Source organism: Mustela lutreola, chromosome 2 (assembly GCF_030435805.1).
Source record: "Mustela lutreola isolate mMusLut2 chromosome 2, mMusLut2.pri, whole genome shotgun sequence".
In the NCBI taxonomy this organism is placed as follows: domain Eukaryota; kingdom Metazoa; phylum Chordata; class Mammalia; order Carnivora; family Mustelidae; genus Mustela; species Mustela lutreola.
The window spans coordinates 683,037-709,749 of NC_081291.1; the positions used below are offsets into that span (position 1 = coordinate 683,037).

The 26,713-nt window shown below is 67.1% G+C and overlaps 4 protein-coding genes and 1 long non-coding RNA gene across 9 annotated transcripts in view; 4 read left to right on the forward strand and 1 right to left on the reverse strand.

Moving 5' to 3' along the window:
• The first annotated feature begins 778 nt into the window (after positions 1 to 778).
• On the forward strand, positions 779 to 10,177 carry MIDN (midnolin). 2 transcript variants are annotated; one of them, XM_059159218.1, is made up of 8 exons: positions 779 to 863; positions 2,083 to 2,728; positions 3,772 to 3,859; positions 4,044 to 4,106; positions 6,303 to 6,617; positions 6,761 to 6,905; positions 7,159 to 7,419; positions 8,052 to 10,177. In XM_059159218.1, the coding sequence occupies exons 2-8, from the start codon at positions 2,496 to 2,498 to the stop codon at positions 8,327 to 8,329; spliced, it is 1,383 nt and encodes a 460-aa protein (XP_059015201.1). In that variant the 5' UTR covers positions 779 to 863; positions 2,083 to 2,495; the 3' UTR covers positions 8,330 to 10,177. The 2 variants fall into 2 exon arrangements, with proteins under 2 accessions (XP_059015201.1, XP_059015200.1); XM_059159217.1 differs by lacking the exon at positions 779 to 863 and adding an exon at positions 6,089 to 6,217 and having other exon boundaries at positions 2,123 to 2,728.
• PWWP3A (PWWP domain containing 3A, DNA repair factor) overlaps positions 2,102 to 26,713 on the forward strand; it is a 104,768-nt gene continuing 80,156 nt past the window's right edge. Inside the window, exon 1 of the mRNA XM_059159214.1 lies at positions 2,102 to 2,130. The gene's annotated coding sequence lies outside the window, so the exon portion shown is untranslated. The remainder of the gene's footprint in view (positions 2,131 to 26,713) is intronic.
• LOC131823195 (uncharacterized) lies at positions 12,581 to 14,927 on the reverse strand. 2 transcript variants are annotated; one of them, XR_009350519.1, is made up of 3 exons: positions 14,689 to 14,927; positions 14,375 to 14,469; positions 12,581 to 13,125 (listed from the first exon to the last, which is right to left on the reverse strand). It is a non-coding gene; the product is annotated as an uncharacterized LOC131823195 (long non-coding RNA). The 2 variants fall into 2 exon arrangements; XR_009350520.1 differs by lacking the exon at positions 14,689 to 14,927 and having other exon boundaries at positions 14,375 to 14,542.
• On the forward strand, positions 18,822 to 25,307 carry CIRBP (cold inducible RNA binding protein). Of its 3 annotated transcripts, none has more exons than XM_059159221.1 (7): positions 18,822 to 18,966; positions 19,932 to 20,040; positions 20,145 to 20,251; positions 20,337 to 20,475; positions 20,571 to 20,652; positions 20,807 to 20,877; positions 21,265 to 22,006. In XM_059159221.1, the coding sequence occupies exons 2-7, from the start codon at positions 19,938 to 19,940 to the stop codon at positions 21,279 to 21,281; spliced, it is 519 nt and encodes a 172-aa protein (XP_059015204.1). In that variant the 5' UTR covers positions 18,822 to 18,966; positions 19,932 to 19,937; the 3' UTR covers positions 21,282 to 22,006. The 3 variants fall into 3 exon arrangements, with proteins under 3 accessions (XP_059015204.1, XP_059015202.1, XP_059015203.1); XM_059159219.1 differs by lacking the exons at positions 18,822 to 18,966; positions 21,265 to 22,006 and adding exons at positions 23,144 to 23,268; positions 25,289 to 25,307; XM_059159220.1 differs by lacking the exons at positions 18,822 to 18,966; positions 20,337 to 20,475.
• Positions 24,270 to 26,420, forward strand: FAM174C (family with sequence similarity 174 member C). Its single transcript, XM_059159225.1, has 3 exons — positions 24,270 to 24,674; positions 25,289 to 25,405; positions 26,085 to 26,420. Coding segments are annotated over exons 1-3 (399 nt in total). The 5' UTR covers positions 24,270 to 24,393; the 3' UTR covers positions 26,086 to 26,420.

Genomic DNA, 26,713 nt, shown 5'->3' on the forward strand with positions numbered 1-26,713 from the left:
GAGCAGGAAGGCTGAGCACCCCACACCACTCAGGGTCGTCCTCAGCTGCCGAGCCAGAGCCCATGCCGGGAGAACGAGGACCGGCCGCGTTTCCACCTGCTGCTGTTTGCCGCCAGTTAACTGGTCTGTGGGATGGGTGGGGTGATCCTGCCCACGCCGGGGCCCCAGAGTGAGCCGAGCTGGATTCTCCCCATCCTTCCGCCGCCGTGGAGAACCGCGGGAACGGGCTCGGAAAGGTCACAGCGCGCTGGGCGGTGACTAGCTGCACTAGGCTGGCCTGGCGCAGGTTAATCGCTCCGTAAATGCCTTCTGAGGTCACCGTTAAGGGATGCAGGAGGCCAGGCTGCTGGGGCACCCCCACAACAGGCAGGTGACTCCAGCCTGTTTTCCTGGATCGTGGCCGCTGACTCAGGCACCCCCCCTCCCTTGCGCTCCCCCACGCGGGCGCCCCCAGGCGGAAGCACCGGGCCTAGAGCAGTAGGAAAGGGGGCGGGGCGGGAGCCAACCTGTGCACCCCGAAATCCCGTCCTGGGGATCTGACCCAGCGACGCTGCCGTTCGTGACCTTAGGTTCAGCAGCAATTATGGAGCGACCCCCAATATACGAGGCGAGGCTTCGGGGTGGGTGGCCGAGAACCCAAGGCGCCCCAGGGCCCCGGCCGGCAGGCAGGGGCGGGGGCCCGCCTGCGTCACCGGCCGTCCGGCCCTCCGCCCCCTGCCCGCCCAAACTCCACCCCGAGGGAAGGCGGTGCGGATAAAGGCTTGGGGGCCGCCCGCTCGGCCCCAGACCTGCCCCGCCACCGCGCTCTGTCCCCGGACGTGGGTACACTCAGGACTGTTGAGACCTCGGACCGGCCGCGTCCGGTGAGTGCGGGTGGGATCTCGCCGGACTAGTAGGAGGGCCCCCACTCTAGGCTCTTAAAGGTGCCCCCACTTTTCTTTGTTTTCGGGGCAGGCAGGGCTCGGGGTGTCTCCAGCCCTGGCGAGCCCCTCGGGTCGTGGGATGGGAGGGGCTCGGCGCAAGCAGCACCGCCCAGGCAAGACCTCAGCCCCCGCCCCGCCTACCGGGCACTCTTCCTACCCCGCGAGTGACCTTGAGCAAGTTGCTGTGCAGCCTCAGTTTCTCCAGTTGTGCGGCCTGGCCTCCCGCCTTAGAGGCTCCAGACCCCTAACGGAGGTTCCCACCTCGCCAGCAGTCCGTAGGCCTCTCTCCCGCCCCGGGGCAGCTGCTTCGCCCCCTCCCCAGGACTTCAGGCAGCGCTCCCGCACGGGGCCGGCAGGGGGCGCGCTGGCGCTGCTGACTCACCGCAGCCCCAAGCGGCGCGCGCGGGCGCAGCCGGGGACGCCGCGTCACGTCACGGCTCGGGCGGGCGCGACTAGGGAAGCGGGCCGGGCCCGCGGGACAGGGGTGGGACGCGAGGTGGTACCGGCGCGGCAGGGTGCGGGCGGGGAAGGGGGAGGGCCCTCCTGGCACCGGCCCACGTCACCGCGGTGCAGCCCCGCTCCTCGCCGGGACCTCACGCCCCACGGATGGGGGACGCCCGGCGGCCGAACCTCCTGAGAGCCGCCCGGGCCCGAAGCGCAGGGATCGCCTCCCGCTTCCGCTCGCGGCGGCTTCCCGGACAGACGCGGGGGGTGGTACCCCGGCTTCCTGCCCCTCCCGGCGCGGGGATAGTGCCTGCCCCCACGCCGCGCCGTCCGGGACCGGGACCCCGCGCCGCCGCTCCCCCACTCGACCGATCCCCCTCGGGCCGCCTGCCCTTTGTTGCGGGCCGTATGAATGGCCCCCGGCGCGGGCGGGTGGAGCGCGGGGGCGGGCCGGAGCGGCGCCAGCCCCGCCCCCGCCGAGCTCCCCTTGGCCGCCGGACCGGGGGCGGGGCGACGGGCGGGCCCGGGCGGCCACGTGGGGCAGCGCCACGGCGCTTCTCATTGGCCCGCCCGCGCGGCCGACTGGGCGTTCGGCGCGCGGAGATTGGCCGACTCGGGGCCGGCGGAGTAAGTAGTGAATGGGAGGGGGCGGCAGTCCCGCCCCTTGGAACGTTGATACATTATAACTTTTTTTTCTTGTTACTTTCACCCCCAGATCTTTCAAGCGGCGGCGGCGGCGGCGGCGGCGGCGGCGGGGACGGCTGTTGCTAAGGGAGGGGACGCGCGGGGAAGCGCGGCCCGATCGGCGGCCGGCACCGAGCGCGACCGCCTAAGCGGCGCCCCCTCCTCGGGACCCTCCCCCACGCCCAGCGTCCTTGAAAGGAGCCGCGAGTGCAGTCCCCACCCCCGGAAGGCGCCCCTACGAGCCAGCGCGACCCCGGAGCGCCGCTCGGATTTTTGATTCTTGATTCACCTTCCGCTACTGGGACTTTCTCGAAGAGGACGTGCGCTTCCCCTAGGAACGGCGAGGACCCCCGGTTCGGGGAGCCCAACCCCCGCGCAGTGCCCGGAGGCGCGACGAGGATTGGCGGCGCCCCGTGGACCCCAGCCCTCCAGCGCGGGCCGGGGATGGAGCCGCAGCCCGGCGGCGCCCGGAGCTGCCGGCGTGGGGCCCCCGGCGGCGCCTGCGAGCTAGGCCCGGCGGCCGAGGCGGCGCCCATGAGTCTGGCCATCCACAGCACAACGGGCACCCGCTATGAGCTGTCGGTGCCCCCGGACGAAACGGTGGAGGGGCTGCGCAAGCGGCTGTCCCAGCGGCTCAAAGTGCCCAAGGAGCGCCTGGCGCTGCTCCACAAAGACACGTAGGTATCGCGCGCCGCCCTCGGACCCGCCGCCCCCTCGGGCCCCGGCCCCCGGGCGGGAACAAAGAGCGCGCCGCACGGGGAAGGAAGGGGGCGGCCAGACGGGGGGCGGGGGCGCGCCGCGCGCTCTCGGGCGCCCTCTGCTCGGCCTTGCCTGCCTCGGCCCCCTCCCCCGCCCGGGGTCGCTGCACAAAGGCGGCTGCGAGGGCGTCCCCCTCCCTCCTGGGAAGGCAGGGGTCCCGGGTCAGCGTGGGGGTCTCGGCAGCGGGGGTGGGGGGGGCGCGGCCGCCTCCTTCTCTGCCTGCATTCCCGCTGGCTTCCGCATCTGTTCGGTGCCCCCCCCCACGTCTGGCTGTTTTCTTCCCCTACTTGCATCTTTCTACCCCCCTTTGTTCTAACCACCAAGCACTCCCGCAGTCTCCCCCTCCCCCCTGGTATTTAAATCGCCTCCAGGCCGGGGAGCACTCCCCCCGCGGGCCTCCAGGGACACACAGTGTCCATCCCCAGCGGAGGGGCCCCAGTGGGGGAGGGGCGGGTGGGGGAGGGTCTCCTTTGTCTGAGCCGCCGCGGCCTGCGCCGGGCGCCGGGGAGGGAGGGAGGAGGGGGAGCCCGGCACCGCAAAAGACCCTAAAGGCTAAGGCCTGTGGCTCCCACAGAGAAAAGCTCGGGGCCGGAGTTACAGGCGAGGGCCGGCCGTGGGGTGAGGGGAGGGTGGCAGAGGACCGCAAGGGTGCACTGGCGCCTGGGGACGAAAAAGTGCTTTGTTGAGGTGCAGAGGTGGTGCCCCAGCCCAGAGTGGGGTTTCTTCCCCTAGGAGGTTTGAACCACTTGCATGGCGGGCCCTCGGGGCCAGATATTTGACACTCCCCCGTACATACACACACAGACCACTCCTCTGGTTGGGGAGCTGGGAAGGGATAGGGGTGGGGAGGGCTCCCATATCTCCCCCAGGAACACGGCCCCCCCCCCCCCCCCCCGCCTGTGCTTCCGCCTCACCGCCGTGTCTCCTTGGCCTCACCCTCTTCCTTCCTTCCTCCCCCTAGCCGGCTCAGTTCGGGGAAGCTGCAGGAGTTCGGCGTGGGGGATGGCAGCAAGCTGACGCTGGTGCCCACCGTGGAGGCGGGCCTCATGGTAAATGGCTGGGGCACAGTGCCCCAGAGGCTCTGGCGCAGGCGGGCAGCCCCTTCCCCTGAGAGCTTGGTTCCCAGCACACACCCTGCCCGGGCGGCCCCTGCCGGCAAGCAGCTCCCCGCCCTGGTGCCCGGGCCCTCTTGGAGCGGAGCGCCTGCTCAGAGCGGCATCTCCTCTGTTTCAGTCCCAGGCCTCGAGGCCAGAGCAGTCTGTGATGCAGGCCCTGGAGAGCCTGACCGAGACACAGGTAAGACCCGCGCCGGTCCCTCCGAGACCAGGGGGAGGGCCTGGGAGTGGGGCTAGTTGCGCTCCCAGGAGACCCATGGGGAGGGAGGAGGCGGCGCACCGCCCGGCCTTCCTGCCAGCCCGGCCTGGTCACCCAGCTTCCTCTTCCTCCTCCCCCTCCGCACTCACCACCTGACCTTGAGGGCCTTCTCTCCCACGGTGGCTGCCATGGGGGAGGGGGCTGGGCTTTCACGAGCCTGCCTGCCAGGGTGACCTTGGGCCTGGGGCCCCAGCCCTATACTGAGGAGCACTCCCTCCACAGCTACTGCGGTTTCCCCAGGGCGACCTTTTTTTTTTTTTTTTTTTCTTTTTTCTTTTTTTTCATTTCTGTGGGGGGGCGGGAGGAGGACTGGAGGGGCCTGGGTGACACTCCTTCCGGCTTTGACCCCATTGTAAGGGGTGACTCCCTCCCCTTCTCCCCTTGGCCTTTGTTCTCTGCCCCAAAAGGGGGAGGGGGGCTCCCACCCCAGGGCTGCAGCCTAGACAGGATGTTGGGAAAATATTTAGCAACTGGCCAGGAGCTGAGGAGGAAGGCAGGGACTGGCCCACGGCCGGGTTCCCGGTTTTGTTGCAGCATTTATTTATTTATTTATTTATTTATTTTTTTACCTCTTCCTTTCCTCATTTTTCTGGCAGCAGGGCCCTCCTCCCAGGAGGGTGACACAGGCCTCAGCTATCCGAGTGCTGCCAGGGTGGGGGAAGCAGGCTGCTGCCCGCCCCGGCTAGGGGGTGGGCTGGGCTGGGCTGGGCTGGCCGCAGGAAACCTGCTCAGCTGCTTCCCTTCCTCCTGCCTGGAGGCCCTCGCCCCCTCCCCGACATGTAGCATCCTGTCCTCACCAGCTAGGTAGTGAGGAGGAAGAGGGGCGCTGGTGCTGGGTGGTCCGCCATCAGGAGGGTCCGTGGGCTACAGGCAGAGCTGGGGTCCCAGAAGCGGGGTGGGGGCCGCACTGGATCTCCTGGTGAAGATGGGAACTGAGCTCTCGGCTCTCAGGGGGGCCTGCGGTTGGCAGGGGGGCCAGGGGTGTCTTTGGTTCACATCCGCCCCACAGTGCCTGCGTCAGGGGCGGGGGGGGGGGGGGCGCCGCTGGGCGGAGTGACTGGCTCCGAGGGCTGTTTCCCCGCCTGGCACCGAGTCATGCCCGCCTGTTCGCCTTCCCCAGGGAGGAAGTTGCAGGGCAGAGGGGTGGGGGGGGGACTCCCCAGCTGCTCTTGGGGAGACACCTCAAGCCTTTCCTGCAAGGGGAGCTTCTGGAACCGGGGGGGGGGGGTGTGCCCTGCAGACTAGGCTTCAGGGTTTGGGGGAGCTGCACACTGCCCGCCTTCCTCGCCGCCTCCCTGCGGCCCCCAAGCAGAGAAGGTTACGCCTGCCGCTGCCAGCGGAGGGCTGGGAGGCGGTGGTTCTGAGTCATCCCGGCCTATGTCACTTCTCAGAAACCTCCACCCCCCCCACCATCCTCGCCCCTGGGGAAAGCTCAGCACTGGCCAGGCTCCAGAGGAGGGACCCAGTCTGCACTGGGTGTCGGATGCACCCCCTGCCACCGCCACCCACCAGATCTGAGGGTTTGTGTTGGGGCTGCATAGAGGTCTCGCGGGACCCAGGCCTCAGAACCATCAGGGCCCCCTCCAGCAGGGAAGCCTCCCCCTCAGCCTCAGCCCCACCCAGGACAGATAAATATTTATCTTGAGAAAGCAAAGGTTAGGAAGAAGAATTTGTCCAGGAATTCCCGCCCACTTGCTGCCTGGGTGGCTTAACTGGGAGGGGGTCTGAGATTGGCTCCCTCTGGTATTCACAGGCAGAGGATGGGGAGCTGGGAGGTGGGGTTATTTGAGGGCAGCGGCTGCTGACTGGGTCTTGCCCCCTCTGGCCTCAGTTTCCCCTTAAAAGAACCAAGCTGGCCAGGGAGGGCCAGGCCCCCCCATCTGACCCGCCTCTGTCCCCCACAGCCCCCAGTGGCGCCCGGGCCGGGCCGGGCTGGCGGAGGCGTCTTCCGGAAATACCGATTCATTTTATTTAAGCGTCCGTGGCACCGACAGGGACCCCAGAGCCCAGAGAGGGGCGGCGAGAGGCCCCAGGTCACGCAGCGTGGGGTGCTGGGGCTGGGCCGGGCTGGGGGCACAATAGGCTGGGGCCCTGGCGCTGACAGGCCCCTCTCTACAGGTCAGTGACTTCCTGTCGGGCCGCTCGCCGCTGACCCTGGCGCTGCGCGTGGGGGACCACATGATGTTCGTGCAGCTGCAGCTGGCTGCCCAGCACGCCCCGCTGCAGCACCGCCACGTGCTGGCCGCTGCCGCCGCCGCCGCCGCCGCTGCCCGCGGGGACCCCGGCATGGCTGCCCCCGTGTCGTCCCCCTGCCGGTCCATGGCCGGCGCTGCCCGAGTCCCCCCGATGGCCAGCAGCCCTGCCCCCACGTCCCCCTCATCTGTGACCGCCGGCTCCTTCCGATCCCACTCCGCTTCCGCCGCCTGCCCTGAGGTGAGTCTGGGGAAGGTGGGCTGTCCCGCACCTCACGGAGGGAGGGGCTCAGAGCCCCAGGTCTGCAGCCTCCAGGGACTGTCCTTGCTCCCCCCGACCCGCCGCAGCTGACCTGCCTTCCTCTCCCCGGCCGCCCCCCCCAGATGGACTGTTCGCCCCCCGCCAGTGCTGGCGCCAGCCCCACTTCAACCCCCGGGGGGAGCCCTACCTCCCGCTCCCGCAAGCCTGGCGCTGTCATCGAGAGCTTCGTGAACCATGCCCCGGGGGTCTTCTCAGGGACCTTCTCTGGTAGGTGTCGCAGTACCCCTGCAGGGATCCCCTGCCACCCAGAGGCAGCGGCTGGGTGGGGGTACGATCTCACCCGTTGCTCCCCGGGGTCTCCTGGCCCGTGCCCCACCACACGGGAGGCTCTGGGCCCCCAGGAGGCGCAGGTCCCCGCGTGCTCACTCCCACCCTGGGGGGCCCACCTGTCTGCGCATGCGCTTCAGAGGCCACGTGTCCATCCCGCCTGCACTCACCGGCAGCCCCCCACCTCCTGCAGGCACACTGCACCCCAACTGCCAGGACAGCAGCGGGCGCCCGCGGCGTGACATCGGCACCATCCTGCAGATCCTCAACGACCTTCTGAGTGCCACGCGGCACTACCAGGGCATGCCCCCGTCCCTGACCCAGCTGCGCTGCCACGCGCAGTGCGCGCCCGCCTCACCTGCCCCGGACCTCACCCCCAAAACTACCTCCTGCGAGAAGCTGGCGGCTGCGGCCCCGGCCTCCCTGAGCCAGGCCCGCATGTGCAAGCCCCTGGGTGAGTGTCCAGCGCACCCCGCCCATCCCTGGGCTGTTGAAGGCCCCTCTGTGCGTGGCTCAGAGCAGCTGACCCGCCGGGGGGCTAGGGGGGCCAGCAGCTGCTGCTTGCCCTGCTCCGCACGAGAGTGGAGAGAACGGAGCATGTGTGTTTGGGGCACAAAGTGTCCTTGTCCTCTCCCAAGAGGGGCACTTCCTTCCCCCCCCCACCCCCCTGCACTTTGTCCAGATGGCAGGTGGGGCCTCTGTGAATGGCCTGGTCTGATGAAGGGGGGCAGCAGAGCAGCTCCAGGGGTGGCTTGAGTCCCCCAGAGACCCAGCCGACCCCAGGAAATCCTGAGCCCTGTGGAACAGTGTCACTTCTGCCTTGGCAGGCCTCCAGCCCAGGTCGTGAGGGGGAAACAAAGCCACCAGCCTGAGGACCATGGTCCCACCTGACCAGTGGGCTGGCACTGTGCTCCAGCGCCCACCTCGGCGGGCTCTTGGCGGTGGACAGGGCCTGAGAAGCCTCAAGTCTGAGACACCTCCTGGCTACTGGGAAGGCTGGGTGGTGCCTTGTGCTGTGGGGGTCGGGGGTTGTCTGGCCTCTCCCCACAAGGGCCAACAGGGCTCATGGTCACTGCCTCCTTTCAGGGGACCGGCTGCGGCAGACGGAAAACCGGGCCACCCGCTGCAAGGTAGAGCGCCTCCAGCTCCTGCTCCAGCAGAAACGGCTCCGCAGGAAGGCCCGGCGGGATGCCCGCGGGCCCTACCACTGGCCACCAAGCCGCAAAGCCGGCCGCAGCGACACCAGCGGTGGCGGTGGGGGTGGCGGGCCCAGTGAGGCCTCCGGCTTGGGCCTCGACTTCGAGGACTCCGTTTGGAAGCCGGAAGTCAACCCTGACATTAAGTCAGAGTTCGTGGTGGCCTAGGAACCACGTCCCTCGCCCGGCCACCCTGAGTGGAGAGTCCCCTGGGCCAGCCTGCGTGTGGGAGGGCGGGCAGTTGGGGTCAGGGCAGCGGGAGGCCCCTCCCTCCCCACCAGCTTCCTTCTGGTTTTTTGGTTTGTTTTTTTTTTTGTTTTGTTTTGGGGTTTTTGTTTTTTTGTTTTTTTTGTTTTGTTTTGGTTTTGGGTTTTTTTTTTTTTTTTTTTTTGGTTTTTTGTTTTTGTTTTTTTTTGTTTTGTTTTGTTTTTTTGTTTTTGTTTTTTAATTTCCATTCTTACCATGGTTTTCTGAACTCTCCATGGACTTGGTTCCTGCCTCCTTGGTTCAGCTCACACTTCCCCGCCTCTTCCTCCCGTGGTGGCTCCCGTTCTCGGCCGAGCCGGGCCCTCCCCGCCCACTTCCCAAGCTCCAGAGATGTAGCAGTCACTCCAGATGGCCGAGAGTGGGACGAGACGAGGAAGCCGCCCCCACCCCTTCAGGTTTAAGTCAAAAACGTAGATGCCTCATGATGCACTTTACAGACGGGCAGGGCCAAGGAGGGAAGGCCCACTGCAGCTGCACCCTGGCCTTCCGGGCGGCCGGCAGGCCCCACAGCCACCGAAGACCCGCTGCGCTGCCCTGTGGCCAGGGCCCCCCACACCTGAGCTCTTTTCTCTTGGTCTCTCTTTCCAGGGAAAAAAGAGGAGGGGCGCTTCAGTAGGCGGACCCCAGCCTGCCCCTGGGGCTCAGGGGGAAGTGTGGGGCCCTCTCCTAATAGGAAAGGGAGGGAGGGGGACAGACCAGCCGCTAGCCTTTGCGTCCACGCACTGTGCCATCTCCCCCGGCCCCACCCCCTTTTTGTTCTGAGCTTGGGGTATTTATAGCCTATTAATTTTCTGAGCCAATAGTGGTTGGGAGTCTCTTGAAAACTGGGAGAGAAATGGTTGGGGGACGGGCAGATCACCCCCAGCCCTCCTTCCTGGCCCAACCCGAGAGAGATGTGGCCTGTGGGCTGTGTCTGGAGGGCCCCCTGGCAGTCAGGAGGGGAGGGGGTGCTGAGCTGTGAAGCCCCTGTAGGGGTGACGCTGTGTAGCATTAACCCCCCCCCCGGGGGGGGGGTTCGCTGCTGGTCTAAATTGGACCCTCCCCACTCGTGCCCTTACCCCCAGATTCCCCTGGGGCAAAGGGACAAGCCCTCTACTGGGGCCATTTCAATGGGGGTGGAGTTTTTTTTCATTCACTTACTTTGTACTGATAATGGAGATGACCAGGCCCTGCCCCTGCCCGTCCCCTTTCTGTCCTCCAGACACCCCCACCCCTGCCTGTTCCTCCTCATCCTATTGTAGGTGAACCCCCCCCCATTATGTGTTTCAAGTTAATGGTTTCAGATGTGAACATCATGTGTTAATTGTAGCTCTGTAAACTTTTTTGTGGGGGGGGTGGGTAGGGAGGGGTCAGAGGGTAGGGGTCACTGATTTTTGTTTTCATTTTCCAAAAAAAAAAAGAAAAAGGAGAAAAAAGGAGTGGGTTTGTTTCTGAAGAACTGTGTTGGATCCCTATTTAAATGTGTTCTGTTTTGTCGGGTTTGTTTGTTTGTTTTAGTTTTTTAAACGATTTTTAAATAACACCTGTGCCTCCGCGGGTCTGAGGGTGGAGGCCCCAGGCAGGAGCCCAGGCAGCCGGTCCCTCTCTGCCCTCCCCAGGGCTCCCCCAAGAAAGCATTACTCACCCTCGGGGGTCGGGCTGTGGGGTGTCCCAGCACCTTGCCTGAGTTTCCTGTATGAAAACAAAGTTGGGAAAGATTAAACCTATACAAACACGTGATTCCAAGTAATAAACAGAAGATGAAACGAGTGAATGTGCTGCCCACTTGGCGGGGTGGGGGGCGGTCTTGGCCATCACAGAGGAGGCTCCCAGGGACGATGGGTGGTCCTAAAGCCTGGGAGCGGCACGGCGGGCAGCTGTGTCCCCTGAAGGGCCCCCCCCCCCCTCCCCGAGACCGACAGGTAGTGGCGGGTGGGGAGTGGGTGGGGCCTGATCCAGAACGGTTCCCACGTTCCCTCCCCGGCTTGAGGTAAGGGCGGGCAGGAAGTTGCCCCAGCAGGGGAGGGAGGGGCCAGCCGCTTCCCGGTACTCAAGGCCGGAAGTCCTGCAGGGCGTGGGGTACGGGGCTGCCTGCGAACCGCGCCGTGGGTGGGGCCTCCGTTCCTGGCTCTGGGAAGTGGGCTGGGGACTGACCCCTGGGACTCTCAGCAGGGCCACCTGACCACGCTCTCTGGGCCTCGATGTCCCCAGCCACTGACGGGGAACCTGCTTCAAATGCTGGGCCAGGCAGGAGGTGCTGCGTGGGTGGAGCGCTGACCTGAGCCCTGTCCTGGGTACCGGGCCTCCCCGAGCTGTCTAGTGGAAATCAGTGGTTCCCCAGGGCCTGGGGCTTGTGTTCGAGGCCTCCGGCCTGGCCGTCACAGCCCTGGGTGAACTCTCACCCCTCTGGCCTCACCCTGGCCTTGCATTCCAGCGCTTCCCAGCCCTGACGGTCATGCCTCAGGCCTTTGTCCCGGCCATGCCCTACGATGGAACACCCCTCTCCTGGGCGTCCTTGCTCTGCCTGGGGACTTCCTCAACTGGCATTTCCTGAAGGCTGGGCCATGGGCAAGTCCGCTGGGGTCCCCCTGTCATCCACTTTGGGGCTGGGCAGAGAGAGGACAGTACCAGCATCCTCACCCGTACTTCCTCAGTTCCCGACCCCTGCCGCCGAGAAGTCACAACTAATTACAGTCCCAGCTAACAGGTGAGAAAACGCCGAGCCCAGGGAGAAGCAGTCGCCCTAGAGGCTGGGGCGCAGTCAAGCCGGTGACCGCTCCCTCCCGGGCAGATTTTGGGTGGCCCAAGCCTTTGTTTGCCCTCCCAGCCCCAGCTCCAGGGACCCCAGGGGTAAGGGACACAGGTGCTGTCCCAGGAGTGTCCTGGGAACATCTCCGGAAAGCCCTTCTGCCCGTCTCCCTGTCCAGTCACCTCCAAATCATCCCAAGCCCACAGCAGGAAGGTTGGGTGCCACCTGTCAGGGTGATCCCTCCAGACCTTAAGAGTCAACGGCTACGGGTTGGAGGTGTGGGTGGGACCCCTCAGGTGGAAACGTCCGCCCACGCAGCTGCCCCTGGGGGTCAGGGCTGAGGGCCGTACCCAGGTGACTCCGCAGGGCTGGGTGGGGGGTGTGGAAGGAGGTGTCGGCTGAGGCGCCCGCTGAATCACCGGCGGCTGCATCACAGGCTGTGTGTGCACGCGGCAGGGCGGGGGGCCTTGCCCTGCTCCCGGGAACCCACCCCTCAGGGCGCTACCTGGAGCCCAGCTCGGGAGTCCAAAGTTCGCGGCCCTGCCCTGGGGTCGTAGGGGGACAACACCCCGGTGGGGGTTGCGGGCCCTTGGGCTCCTTCCCCCTGGAAGGTTACGCAGCGCACACACCTCGCTGGGGGCAGGTGCCCGGCCAAAGGGAGCTGCGGCCAGAGGGGCTGCAAGCTAGGCCACGCGAAAGTAAGGTAAACTGAGGCCCAGCGACGGCTGGGGCTGCGGAGATCGCAGGGGGCGGTGTCTGCCCTGCGCCGCCCCCTCCTCCCATTGAGGAAAAAGCTGAATGGGAGGGGGTGGCCCCCGGAAACCCGCAGGAATGGAATCGCGGTTTCCACGGCAACGCGCCGCGAATCGGGCCTGACGTCACCGCGGGGAGGGCGCCCCGGTCGCCCCCGTCCGCGCGTCGGGGAGGGGGCTCGGGTCCCGCCCCCTCATCCCGGGGGACGCCTCACTGGTGGCCCCGCCGTTCGCTCTTCCGCGCGCGCCAATGGCAGCGTGGCGTCCGCGCTGGAGGGTGGGACCGCGCCCGGGCCCGCCGAGTGCGCAAGCGCGGCGCGGAGGCGGTGGGGGGGCCCTCCCTGCGGTCGCGCGTCTGCAAACTTGGGGGCGGGAGGCGCGCCGAGGGTCTGACGGCTCCGCAGCGCCGGGACGGAAGAGGGGGTGTAGCGGAGGGCGCCGCACGTGGACCCCCGCACCGGCGCGCTCGCTCGCGCCCCTCCTTCCACGTCCCGGCATTGTGTGCTGCCCCCTCCTCGGCTCGGCGGCGCGACCTTCGGATTGGGGGAGCACGCGGCCCCCGGGCGGGGTGGGGCGCCCCCGGCCTGAGGCCTTGCCAAAGAAATAGGAGTTTGCCAAGCGTTGGAAGAGGGAAGGGGTGCCCCTAGGTGGGAGACAGCGTGCGCCACGACCCGGAGACGCGCAGGCAGGTGTATTGGTAACAGCTGCGAAGTGAGATGGGGAGATTCGAAGCAAACGGCGGGAGGAAGACGCCGAGGCGAGGACCCGAAGGGGGGGAGTCCCCAAATCTGTGGCTGGGGATTGAGGCGGGTCCCCGGGGAGGAGGGCCCAGGACACCCAGGTGGCCGGGCCCGAGGAGCGCCGGGTGAGGCGCTGTCCGAAGGCGGCGGAGGTGGTCGGCAAAGGGGCCGCGGGAGGCTAGCGGGAGCACGTTTTGCTGTGATCAGGAGTCCCCTCGGAGAAGGCAGCGGTCGGTGGGAGCAGGAGCGGGCCCCGCCAGGTGGGGAACTTCGGGTCCAAGGGTAGCCCCCCGCTGGGCAGGCGCAAGACTCAGTCGCGGGTCGGGCGGACTGTGTGCACTGGTTTGGCTGCCAAGCTGTGGAGCCTGGACTGGAGGCTTGGGTCCCGGTGGACAGTGCTCCTGGTTGATGCGACCGCCGTGGGCAAGCGGGAGAAGGTCACTGGGGTCACTGCTTTCTGCTCCAGGCCAGAGTCCCCTGGGGGTGGCCAAATGGATAATTGGGGTTGGCTCCACGATTTTGAAATGCCAAAGGCCGGGGTCAGGGCCTGGCTTGGGGAGGAGCCGGCCTCTGCAAAGGAGCCATGTGGGGAGACAGGAGTGAGCGGTATCCCGTCCGGGTCAGCTCCCGCAGCCCCAGCACCGGGTGGGTGCCTGGGCACAGCCGCCCCCACCAGGCCCAGTGGGACCTGCATGCCTCTCTAGGCGCCTGGGGAATGGGAGTTACCAAGCCACAGCCAAGGGTGCTGGGGCCCAACCCAGGAGTCTTGACTCCAGCCCCACCCACGGCTGCCCAGCCCTGGGAGGGCAGGGGACAGGCAGCCTCTGTTGTGACCCGGACGGGTGAGCAGGCCAGCCCCGGTGTGGGGGCGGGGCTGCTGTCACCTGGGGCCCTGCCCATGTGACGGCCCTCCCTCCGCGTCCGGGTCCCTGGCTCGCCGCCTCTCCTTCTCCCCTCTAGTTCTGCCCCCTATTCTGCCTGTCCTGCAGGCCGCGGGTTGTCTTCTCCTCTGTTGGCCTTCCTCAGTGTCTCGTCCGTCTCTGTGGGTATCTGGGGCCCTGTCCCACTGACTCCTCCCCCACTTCCGCCCCCTCTCCGGAGGGGGGAGCCCTCCATCACCCCCGGCACACATTCCAGCCTCCACCCCCGCCTGGCTGCCCCTCCCTGGAGCCAGCTGCTGCGGGAGGGAGTGGGCTAGGGCTGGGTCAGAGGTTGGGGTGCCGGCAGGGGCTGTAGGGGGCACCCCCTCCTCCGGAATGTGGGCGGGGATGCCCGCAGGGTTGGGGGGGGAAACAGGGCTCTAGACAGCTGGCTGCGAGCAGACCGCCCGCGCCCCACCCCCCCAGACACTGCCCACACACGCCACCACCCCCCAACCCGCCCTCTCGCCCACGCTCTGGAGAATTGCACCCTCCAACAGTTAGGGGCCCCATACTGATTCCCACCTGAGTGCCAGGCTCCTGGCTCTGCTGTACGCGGCCCCCCCACACACACACACGGCCCCACTCACACTTTGATGCCACCACAGAGTCCCTCGACGGTATGATTTTCAAAACAATGACCCCCCCATTCTCACGCTGGACCAAGACCTCCCTTAAGGAAACCGCAGAATTGAAAGTCACACCCGGCAGGGCAGGCACTCAGAGCCTCAGAGACTTGTCACCCACAACAGCACCCTCCCAGAACACGGCCCATGGCTCCAGCCACACACTCGAGCCCACCATACCGTCTGTGGCTATAGTCCTGCCGGAGAAGCAGAGAGCTGCTGATCTGGGTTGGGGACAGGTGGGGTGTGTGCACTCACTCCATCCCTGCTGGGACCTGGAGGAAGGGGCAGGAGCGTCAAACAATTTCCCCTGTGCCAGCGACAGAAGGAAGGGCAGAGAACCCCAAGTGCCTCCTGGGGGGCACTTGTCCCCGTTCAGCCTCACTGACCCCAGGAATCCCTGCTGCTGCACCCACGTCTCAGATGGGCAACTGAGGCCCCAAGAGGGCCCTGGCCACACCAGCCTGCCCAGCAGGGCACCAGCCCTCACTGACCTTCAAGGAAGAGCAAGACAGTTGTGGGACACCAGCACTTGTGCGGCGGACGCTTGGTGCTGCCCAGGCCACATGGACACAACTGTCTTCCCTGAGTCCTTGGCAACTGCCACAGGAGGGGGCCACTCTGTCTCCCTCTGGCTGCTCCAGTGTTGCCGAGGAGCCACAAGCCCTGGGAAGGGGTCCTTCTGCCCCTTCCTGTGCCCATAGGGAGGCTGTGTGTGAGTGCCATCCTGAGTGTGGGGCCAAGGTCAAGTGAGTGGATAGGACACTTGTGGGGGACAGCTCCTCCTACCCGCCAGGGGTGGGGAGGTGTGAACCTCAGCCCCTCCCCAGCCTCAAAATCCAGCAGGCTGTGGACCCAGCCCCCCCAAGGCAAGCCTCAAGGTTTTCATGAGCACACAGAGGGGGTCTTTGTGTGCAAGGTCTGGCGTTTCTCAGACAACTGGCACATGTTTGATGTACTTGTGTGTTTGTCCACCACACACGCGCCTCCGGGACCCTCTGCAGCAAGGACAGGGTCACCGTCTGGGCCTCTGGGGCATCTGGAGTATAAAAAAGAGCAAACGTGCAAACCCGAGGGCTGGGAGTGTGACATCCAGAGGACTTGCCCTCACACAGGTGGGCTGGCGTGTCTCTGTGGCCCCTCTAGGCCCCACCCCACAGTCTGTGCTCACAGCCACAAACCCAGTGCCCGGCCCTTGCAACCCTGGGGTGGGAGCCAGAGCTCCATGTTCCTGGGCCTTCACTCACGGGGGCTCCACTGGGTGCCTCCGTCCATCCCCTGTCCTGCACATTCTCCACTGCGGAGACCCCTTCCTAGGAACAGGAGGGAAACTGACGCCAGGGGCAGCCCCTTCTAGTGCTTCAGGGTGGCAAAGAGCTGAGCTTCCTGTGTTCACAGTCAGCAGCCACCTGGGCCCTCAGAGACTGGAGAGGGCCCACACCTCCTGCAGGTAGGAGCCAGATCGGGGTGGAGGGGGGGACAGTTTGACTCTGTCGGGCTTCTGGCCTCCTGCAGCCGTCCTCAGCCCTGCAAGACCCTGGCCACTGCTGACACAAAGCACAAGGCCCACCCCAGGGGCAAGAGTCACGCCTCCAACCGCGGGGGTGCCCACCTCTCTGTGAGGCCTGCCCGTGACTGGTCCCACGTCTGTGTCCCCGATGCACACGCTCTGGAGTCCATGTACGCCCCCCTCGTGTCTTGCGGACTGAGAACTGTCCACACACTTCCATACCCGGGCACACACAGCCCCACTTTTGCATCCACGCAGGCACGGTCCCCTGCCATCCTGTGTCTGTTTACCCACGACTCGCGGGCACACATGTGCACCACACCTGGCAACGCGCACACTCATCCAGTCTCCGCTTCCCCCACCCTGGCTCCGGGCCCTACGGGTTTGGGCCAGGCGGGCCAGCGAGTCTCTGCCAGGACGGTCCCATTCGTGCGCCCCCGCCGGGAGGCCGCCAGGTGCACTGTCCCGGCCCCCGCCTGGTCGACCGGGAGGGGGCGATAATTACGCGGCCCGAGGGTCGTCCCCTCCCCACCCCCCACGCGCCTTTCATCCCGGCCAACGCCCGTCCGGGACCCAGACGCTCATTACCGCCTCCCGCCCGGTCATTAGCCAGGGTCGGGGGAGGACCCGGCGTCCCGAGGCCCGGCCCGGCGGGAAGGCGGAGGGGGCGCGGCGGGAGCCAGATGGCCCCGCCCTCGTCTCCATGGCGACGTCCGCGGGTGGGGAGTCCAGGCCGGGAGCGGCTGGACCGCGGTGGGAGAAGTGGTCCCGGAGGCGGGCGCCCCTCCGCGGAGGGGCGATTTGTAGACGCGGTCGACGGGGACCTCCCGGCCTCTTTCCCGTCCCGCCGGGCAGGCGGCGAGCACCGCGCGTCCAGGCCGCGAATAGCAGCCTCTCCCCTGCCCGCGGCTATTTTGAGACCCATCCTCCCGCCCCCTCCGCCACCCGCCCCTCCCAGCGCGCTGGCAGAGGCGCAGGGTCAGGCCTTTGGGCGGGACGAGGACCCCGTCCCACGCTGGAGCGCGCGGCGGGACCCGGAGACCCTGGCTGGGGTGACAGCGAGGCCGCAGCGCCGCCTCGTGTCAGTGGGGGAGAGCGTGGCGCAGCGGTCGCGACGGCGAGGAAGGTGTGAGAGCCGCCCCCACCCACGGAAGAGCAGATGCAGGAAACCGCAGGGATGCAGGCTGGGGCGGAGACAGGCCGCACCCCCGCGACGCCGGCACGCAGTCCCCGCACAGCGCCCAGAGCGGGCAAAGTTGGCCACAGGTGTCCCCAGGCATGGGTCCTTGCTGAGACGGGAACCCAGGACAGTCGTGGGTATACGTGGAGACGCGGCAACAGGCTCGTAGTGAATGTTTAATAAGCGCGTGCTGGCGGAAGGAAAGAATGAATGAACCGAGCGCTTCCCAAACCAGGCGAAGGCCGACTCCGAGCCGCGGAGCCGTGGGGGCGGGGCCTAGGCCAGGGGAGGATTCTGGGCCACCAGGGCCGCGGGGACACCAGGTCTGGGCTGGAACCAGGAGCCCTTGACCTGACTTTGCTAGGGGAGCCCACCAAAAAGGGTGGCGGGCAAGTGCTCGCGGGCTGGGCTGACCTGGCCCCAGCCCACCCGCCCCCCTGCACGCGGCCTGGGAGGCGGAGGGAGCTGAGAGCTGGCGTCTCTTTTTGCTCCTTTTAATAACCACCCTGCGTGAGAGGCTGACGCAGCAGCGGGCTGCCTCTGACGGGGAGGGCTGTGGCACGGGGCAGCGACGTGTGTGGGGGGTGGCAGTGAGTCAGGAGCTTCTCTGCAGGAGGGGGCTCCTGAATGGGGGAGGAGTCCCAGTGATCTTGTCACAGGAGACCATGTCCTTGCCTGTGCCCCTTACTTGGTCAGCTAGGCCCGCCTGACAGTGTCAGCAAGTCTGAGGGGTCCGGAGCGGGGCTGGAACTTCTCTGTGGTGGGCAACAAACCGGGGTGTGGGGGTGTCCTCTGTTCCCAAGTCCTCTGCATGGCGTCTACCCTCTGAAGACTGTCTAGAGCAGGGCGTGGGCAGGCAAAGTTCTGCACTAGTTTTTTCCATCCCGTGGAGGCGTCCAGGGTCACCAGAGACAACACAAGCCAAAGCCTGCACAGGGGCAAAAGGTGGCCACACAGGGGCTCCCATAAAGTGGCCTTGGGACTCTCCGAGAGCAATCTTGCAGGTGAGGGTGCCTGCAAACCTTGTTCTCCTGACAGCAGAGGTCTCGGAACCCCCAGACGGGAGAGGGAGAGAGCATTGCTCACCCCACCACGGGTGATGAGTCTGTTCCATGTGCGGGCAGGAAGCAGGAACGCATGCTGGAAGGGAGGCCAAGGGTTGAGACCAATGTTGGGTGCAGGGCTGGCCCCAGTGATGGGCTGGGTGCCCAGGAGGGGGTCAGTCAGCCCTCCGGAGCTGCAATGCACAGAGGCGTAGATGAGTGTGGGGGTGTGGGCACAGCACCAAGCAGGTGTCAGGACTGGGGTGGAAGGAGGTGTGGGTGCTGGTGGAGGTTTGTAGGCAAAGCAGGTTGCGTGCGATTGGGGTGCCCCCAAATTGTGAAGTAGGAGGAAATGGGAGCTTGGTGACTATTGGGATCCACACACGTGGGGTTGTCTCAGCCTTGGGGTCTGGGGTGGCTTTGGGGCCCACTCCATGAAGTAATGGGGTCCCGGGAGTACCAGGGTATCCGGTGATTTGGCGTGGATATCAGAATGATGTCAGGGTTCAGGTGAACTGACAGTTGGAGCAACGGTGGGGACAGCGACTTGGCCAAGGCTGCATTGGCGGCGACCGCCGGAGCAGAGCGCAAGTCTGAGTCCGAGCCACACCAGGAGATGCCCGGGTTTGGGGCCTTGGCCTCCAGAGACCCCTTTGTTCCGTACCACGGACCGGGAGGTAGGGTGGGGGCGGGCATGCGGTTGTGGGTCAGCTCCGCCCCGCCGCGCGCCGGGCCCGCCTCCGGGTTGCGGGCGGAGGACGGCGGGCGAGGCGCGTCCTCGCCAATTATCGCGCCCGTACCCGCGCGCACGGGAGTGGGGAGGAGCCGGGACAAGCCCAGCCCCTGCCTCATGAATATGAGGTGCGGCTGCGGCTGCCGAGCCCTCGGATTGGCTGGCGCGGGGCGGGGGGGGCGGGGACCTGCGGCGGCGTACTTAAGGCCGGGCGCTCGGCGCCCCCCCTCAGTCGCGCGTTAGGAGGCTTGGCTCGTTGTGCTGCGCCTTGTTCCCGCCTGCGTCAGGGACCTTCCCGACTCAGTGGTGAGGGCCCTGGCGGCACCGGCTCCGCGGGCCCGGGGCGGCAAGTGGCCTGCGGCCGGCCGGAGGAGGCGGGACGGCGGCGGCACGCCCCTGGGCGGGGGCGGCGCCGGGGCGGGCCCGGGGTGGAGTCCGCCCCGCCGGCGGCGATGGGCAGCGGGACACCGGGCCAAACTGTGGCCGGAGAGCGTCCTTCCCTCGGGCCCCGCTCTCCGCGAGCGGGACGCCACAGCAAAATGGCGGCCGCGAGCGCGAGGCTGCACCCAGCGAAATGGCGGGAGTGCCGGGTGCCCGGATGGAGTGGCGCAGGGCGTGCGCGGGGCGCATGCGCGCGGCGGTGGGCGGGGCCACGATGCGTGGCCAGGGCCGCCGCTCCCGGTTTCCCGTTGGAGGCGCGCGAAGGCCGCGCAGGCCCGGCGCCCTCCCAGTGCCCCGAACTAGGGTCCGAGAGACGCGGCGCGCCGCGCGTTCTGGCCGGTGTTTCCGGCGCTGCTCGGCGGGGTTTCTCCCAGCCGGGAGTGAGTCGGCCCGAGGGGCCGCAGCCCCACACGTCAGGCTCCACGGGGGAGGCCCCCGCCCCCCGCGCGCCCAGTGCCCGGCCCCCGGCCCTCACGGGGCCCCACAGTGGACCAAGCACGTTGCCCCTCCCCACCCCACGGTCCTGCTCACGAAGGGGAAGCCCGGGCGGCGCGCCGCCGCTCACGCCGTCCAGAGGTGTCCCGCCGTAGCCGTCCCGGGGGCCCTGGGCCCGGACAGCGCGGGCGGCCGGGGTGCAGCGCCGGCCCGCGGGGAGCCCGCAGCCCGGGGGGCGGGGCGGGGCGCCGTGAACCCAGCGGTTCCGGCTTGCACCCGAGGCGGGCGCGCGGGGTCGCGGCCTTCCTCCCACGCGCCACGCGCGTTCGCGCGAAGTGGGTGGGGGCCCGTGACGCGCCCCGGCGGCCCCAGGCTCTCAACCGCGTTTGCCGCAGGCCGCCATGGCATCGGACGAAGGCAAGCTTTTCGTCGGCGGGCTCAGCTTCGACACCAACGAGCAGTCGCTGGAGCAGGTCTTCTCCAAGTACGGGCAGATCTCGGAAGGTGAGGCGGGGGCGCGGGGGGCGCGGGGGGCGGGGGTGCCGGGGGCTCGGGCGGGGGCGGGGGCGCCGCGTGCCGAGCGCAGACCCCGCGTCTCTCGCGCACAGTCGTGGTCGTCAAAGACCGGGAGACGCAGCGGTCGCGAGGGTTTGGCTTTGTCACCTTCGAGAACATCGACGACGCCAAGGACGCCATGATGGCCATGAACGGGAAGGTGAGGGCGGCTGCCCCCGGGGTGCGGGCGCGGTGCGCGCAGCGGGCGGGGAGGGGCGACGCTGACCTCCCGTCTCCGCTTCCAGTCGGTGGACGGGCGGCAGATCCGGGTAGACCAGGCCGGCAAGTCGTCCGACAACCGGTCCCGTGGGTACCGAGGTGGCTCCGCGGGGGGCCGGGGCTTCTTCCGAGGGGGCCGAGGCCGGGGCCGCGGGTTCTCCAGAGGTGAGTGCTGCGTGCTCAGGGCCTTGGCCCTCGGGAGCCCGGTGGGCCGGTGCTGGTAGGCGGTGGGCTGACCGCCCCCTTGTCCCTGGCTGCAGGAGGAGGCGACCGAGGCTACGGGGGGAGCCGGTTTGAGTCGAGGAGTGGGGGCTACGGAGGCTCCAGAGACTACTACAGCAGGTGGTGGCTGAGGCCCCGCGGGGGGCGGGGGCGGGGGTGGGGGCGAGGGTGAGGCTGCCCTCTGGACCCTGGCGCAGGGCGGGCAGGCGGACGAGCGAGCGGACGAGAGCAGGCGGACGAGCGGCGTGCCTGGCCTGAAGTGTCTTTTTTTCAGCCGGAGTCAAGGTGGTGGCTATGGTGACCGGAGCTCGGGTGGGTCGTACAGAGACAGCTACGACAGTTACGGTAAGTCCTGCTCCGAGGGCACCAGGCTGCGGGGTCTGCGGCGGGGGCTCAGTAAGCCTTGGCGCCCTGTGCGCGCGACGCGCAGACTCTGCCACTGTCCTTGCCCGTAAGGGACAAGACTGCTTTCGGGGTCTCTGTGCCAGCCGCCGTGTCTACTGCAAAGCCAGACTGACTGAGGAGGAAAGGGAGAGTGAGGCCCCCCCAGCCCGAGCGGGCAGCATCTGTGCATGTGCCAGCGCCCGGCCCTGCCGCTCTGCCCTCAGCCGTGGGGGGTTGGTGACTCCCGAGGCTCTAGGGCCGAGCCCTCCAGGTCCGACCCGAGAGGGGAATGCTGCCTCTTGTCGCGCGCTTCAGTGCTTTTACACTGTGCCTGCTTCTTGTCCTCAGCTACACACAACGAGTAAAAATCCTTCCTGCTCAAGATCGTCCTTCCAATGGCTGTATATTTAAAGATTTTGGGAGCTTCGCTGAATCGTTGATGTGTAGTGAACACACCTCCTTGCACCCCACTTTTGTAGTCTTCTCGGTTCTGATCTTGTCAAACACAGCCTGACTGCTTCTGACCCCCAGCTGGCCTCCTCGCTAGACCTTTCTTTTGAAGGAAGCGCTGTCCGTTTTTAAGGGTTTTAAAAACGTTCTGAGAAGCACTTCAGATCCTCCTTTGTTGTTTCTACCAGGAGCCATACGTTTTTTAGGAAATTGCTGGGGGTTGTGTTGCCGTTTTTGCTCCTCTTTTTAGCGGGGTCAGGCCCCTGAAGTTGGGCGCCCCGGTCTCTTAAGATTGAACGGACTCTGAATCCGCTTTTTGTCGGAAGCTGAGCACGCTGTGGCTTTTTCCAACTCTGTGTAACGTTTCTGAGTGTCGCGTGGTAGGACCCGTCCTGCGGCAGCCACAGAGGCGCTCCGGCTGCCCTGGGCCTGGCGTGAACGGCCCTTCTATGCTATGTATGACCCGCAGTAGATCGCAGACGTCCCTCGAAAGGTTCTTGAAAATGTTTATTTATATTGTCCTTTTTTACTGGAAGACGTATGCATATCTTATCGATGTTGTATTTGAAGTGGTTAAGGAATCCTTGTACGCAGTTTTCTTTGGCTTCACGAAGCCGATTAAAAGACCGTCTGAAATGAACCTTGCTCTGACAATTTCCCTTTCATTGCACAACACACGCCCTGCTCCGGGTCGAGGCAGTCGGAACGGAGCGGAGAGCAGTTTGAGGAGGAGGTCTGCCAGTCCTGCCAGAGGCCCCCGGAGAGCTAGACAGGGAGGGCAGGACAGACGGACGCTTGCCGGGCCCCGTGTGACAGCGGACTGCCGTGGGTCCCGGTGCCGGCGAGGAGGCGGGTGACGGGGAGAGCAGTTCAGCAGGGCCGGTGGACGCTCGGGCACGTGACGCCGACCCAGACCGCCTTAGTTCAGAGGCAGGCCAGAGAGCGGGCAGCAGGCAGCGTCCCTGGGCGACCGCAGACTGACCGGCTCGTTAGCTAGCTCTGCTGTTGCTTTACAAGTTCTGAGCTCTCACCGCTAGCCTATGGAAGCTGCAGCCCCTCGGAGGACAGACGTGTTGTGCGCCCAACAGAACCCTCTGAGACGCAAGCTGCTCCCTTGGCTAGCTCTATGTGGAAGTAGCCCTGTAATTCGAGGTAACTCCTTCTGCTCGCGTCCGCATCCCTCCGCTTGTCGAGAGCTCGCTTGAAAGTCAAGTCAGATGCCTGGGGAATGGTCCTCTGACAGTTTCTCCTTTTCCATTTTTTTTTCCTTTTTTCCTTTTTTTTTTTTTAAATCAAGTTTGCACTAGAGTCAGACCTTGGCCCTTGACCGTTCCCCGCCTGCGGCCAGGCCTGCGGCCAGGCAGCCACGCCTCAGGAATAGGTTCGATCCGTAAGCAGGATTGCAGGCCACCGAACACCCTGGTTTTCGGAATTTTTGTTCGTCCGAGGACCGTCTTTTCCAGACCTTATTCAGGCTCCTAACTAGCGTTCTCTGACGTCTGCTGCCGCCACGAGTTTCCCCAGAGCCCACTCTCTTCTCTCAGCAGCTCCGTCCCAGTGGTAGCTGGCTCTGCTGAGGGGCGGCACGTGGCCTGGCCCATCGGAAAGGCGCAGGCCCACCCCGGGCACGCCAGCCTGTGACGGGGCCGCTGCCGGGATGCCCCGATGACTAGCTTGAGACCCTCCTAGGAGCCGTGGATGGTTTCGGGGGAGAGGGGATGGGGCAGATGCAAGCCGTAGTGAGGACACTGGGCGTAACGCTTCTTTGCTTTGGCAGGTTGAAAGGAAGCCAGTGTGACTTGAAAGGGTGGCCAGAGAACAGCGATGACCTGGGGTCAGTGTCCCAGGAGGGCCATCACCTGGAAGCCAGAGGCATGGCTGCTTACCTCCGACCATGTACCTGTAAGTGCTCTTCTGGGGTGGGGGAGGCCCCTTGGCCCTGGTTGTGCCCGGCCCATCCAGTGGGTTCTCTCCTGAGCTGCCCCACTGGGACCCCAGCCGGAGGTTGGGCTTCCCACTAGACCCCTCCTTATCCCCCTGCTTCTTGTTTTCCAGCGGGTGCACCCCTGGGGAGGCGGAGGTGCTGGGTGCACGTGGCCGGGAGGACCAGCCGTGTGCCAGTGTGCACCGCAGCGAGTACTCTCCCTCGACGGGAGCGGGACCTGGACGTTGGATTTGAATAAACGCCTGGTGTGTCCACACGGAGATCTGAGTTTGGCTTGAGGGCGTGGCCGCAGAGCCCGGGGTGGAGAGGGACTTGGGGGAGTCGGCCAGGGAAACCATCTCCTGGCCTTTGTTCAGGGCCCAAGCTGAGCCCAAGCAGGAGTGACCACCTCCTCACTCGGTCGTCTCCTTGGGCGGTTCTCGTGGGTTCAGCAGGCAGGGTGCCAGGTGGGGGTGGTCCCCAGCCCCCCTCATCTGAGGCCGGCACCGCTCTCCCGGGGTCTTGGTATAGTGACCCCCAGAGCCTCCCATTTTGAGTTGCCTGCAGGGCGGAGCTTGCTTCCTGGGCTGGTTGCCTCCTGCCCCCGTCTTGGGGTGCAGAGCACGGAGGCTGACCCTTGGTGGCGCTGCCCTGGGCCCTGAGCTGCGCACCCCCGCTGCCAGTGGGAGCCCAGAGCCCAGTCAGTGTAGCCTGCGGCCGTGCGAGCGCGGTGCCCCCACCAGCTGGATCCCCACCCTCTGCCCGGGGTGAGAGCAGCCGCAGCTCCCGGGACCGAGCGCCTGGAGAGACTGCCCATCGCGGTGTTGCGGACCGTGGGCTGGGGTCCCACCGTGGGTGCGGGGAGCGCTTCCCCAGGGAGGCGGCGCGGGCGGGCTGGGGGCCGGGGAGCCCGAGGTGCGCGCGCAGCAGGCCGAGCGCCGCGCCCTGCGGGCCCCGCCCGAGAGTGCCCGGGGAGCCGCGCGGTGGGGGCGGTCTCTGCGGGCGTCAGGCCCCGCCCCCAGGGCCCATTGGCTGACTCCGCCCCCGCGCCGCTGAGTGACAACTGCGCGGAGGCGGGGCGCAGCCACCGCTTCCGCCGGGCCATGGGGCCGCGCGTGCCGCTGCGGCCGCTGCTGCTGCTGGTGCTGCTGCCGCGGGCGCTGCTGTGCGGAGCCGAGGAGGCCGCGCCCCCGTCGCCGCGCCCCGCGCAGGCCACGCTATCGCCAACGCCCGCCGTGACGAACGGGAGCCAGCCGGGCTCGCCGCACAACAGCACGTACTCGCGGCCGCCAGGCTCGCCGGGCTCGGCGCTGCTGCGTTCCTTCTACGTGCTCACGGGCCTCAGCGGCCTGGCCGCGCTCTACTTCCTCATCCGGGCGTTCAGGTGCGTGCGCCGCGCACCGCCCCCGCCGCCCGGCCGCGGCCAGTCGTCGTGCGCCTGGCGCCTCACGTGACTGCGCCCCGCCCCGCCCCTCGGCGCGGACTGGCGGCGCGCGCTCGTCACGTGGGCGGGGCGGGATGGGCGGGGCGGGGGACTGGGCCCCGCCCCTCTGCGGCTGCCTGTGCGGCGGCGCCGCTGGGTCCGCGTCCGTGGTGGACCTCGGCTGCGTCGCCCCCGCGCTGGCCGGCGGGCCCGGTAGGCCGGCGGGGTCCTCCGGGGGGCGTTGGCCCGCGGCGCCGAGCGTGCCCAGACCCCCCCGGACAGGCCCTTCCCGGGCTCCGGTGACCGCGTCCACGGAGCCGTGTCCCCTTCCTGCGCGTGGCGGGAGGGCCGAGAGCGGGGCCTCTCCCCGAGCCGGGCCTCCGTGAGGACTGTCGGAGCCACGGAGAGTCCCTGTGGCGGGCGGAGCTGGACGGGGGGGCGTAGACTCGGCAGCACCGTGGCGCGGCTCGGAGGGGTCTGGCCGCGGGGCGGGCGCGAAGCAGGACGGGGTGTCAGCACCCCAGCCCTGGACGCGCCTGCGCGTGGCCGCCAAGCTTGCCTGGGCCTGCTTGCAGGTTGAAGAAGCCGCAGAGGCGGAGGTATGGCCTGCTGGCCAGCAGCGACGACCCCGCGGAGACGGCATCGCTGGACAGCGACGAGGAGGTCGTTTTCGAGACGCGGAATCTGAGATGGTAGCGCGGGCCTCCCCTCGAGCGCCAGGGGCTCCTGTCGCGGGGCAGCAGGGCGGCCCAGGTCGGAGGGTCGGGGGCTGGGGGCCGCGGAGGCCTCGCCGTGATCGCAGGCCTGGCCTTGCAGCTGCGCGCTGTGTGGCCCCGGAGCAGGGCTCCCCGGCCGGGCCTCCCGCAGTCCGCTCTCCAAGACTGCACTGAGCTGCGGTGCTGCACCAGTGGCGCTGGCTGTGCTCGACCCCGAAGGCCCCAGTGTCCGGGCGGAGAAAAAACTGTGGCAGCTGCGGAGGGTCTGGGTCAGGGATGGCCTCCGTCGGGCCCCAGGTCCCCGAGGAGTATCAGGGCCTACTGGGCACAGTGCCCACAAAGTGAGGCAGGAGTGAGGGCCTGCCTAACCCCAGCCCCAGTGTGCTGGGGTGGGAGGTGCAGGCGTGGAGGCCAAGAGACCAGGAGACCCTTCAGGTTTTTCAGGCCCGGAGGGGAGGCGTTGGTGTGGTCTGAGATCCTCTGTGGCTGGGGGGCCCCTCCTCCTGAGCTGGGCCATCTGGTAGGGCCCAACAGCTCTTTGTGGTGGACCTTGGTGGACTACAGTGGAGGGGCCGGGCAGGTGTGGGCTCTGTTCATCCCTTGCAGGATGAACCCCAGGCACAGCGGGGTCTCACGGTCTGCTCCTCACCTCCAGACGCTCCGGTCAGGGAGGCGGCGTTTCCAGAAGCCCCGGGGAGAGGACCAGCGATGGACCCTGCTCCCAGTGTCTGGTGCACCCCTCTGACCCTCCTGCCGGCTTTGACACGGACTCCGAGAGCCTGTCTCGCTGGCGCCTCAGCCCGAAGCCGCCTCAACCCTTCGCCCAAACAGGACTGTGTTGGACGCTGGGTGGAAATCAGAGGCCCCGGAGAACGGCGGGACTGTGACTGGTGCTGCTCCCCCTGCTCCATGGGGATGGGGCAGCCCCAGCGAACACTGGGTGGGTGGGGAGGGCGGCAGGGGGACCTGTCCGGGGGTGTCTTCCCGCGGGGCTGGGGACAATAAAAGCCGCCGTGGATGTGTAGCTGCTGCTCTGCTCTGTGCAGGGCCCAACCCTGTGTGACAACGCGCAGGTGGCCGGGGCCCATCTGTGACCGAGTCGGGCTTCTGTGGACCTGTCTGCAGCTGTCCTGGGGGTCCAGTGAGTCCCCCAGGGTAGACGGTGAGCTGGGGGAGACCTGCCTTACCTGCCTGGACAAGGTTCTTCAGGGACCTTGTCTCTGAGCCCAGAGAGAACAATGTTCAGGTCAAAGCTCTTGTTCAAGGGCTCCCTCCTCTCTGCCG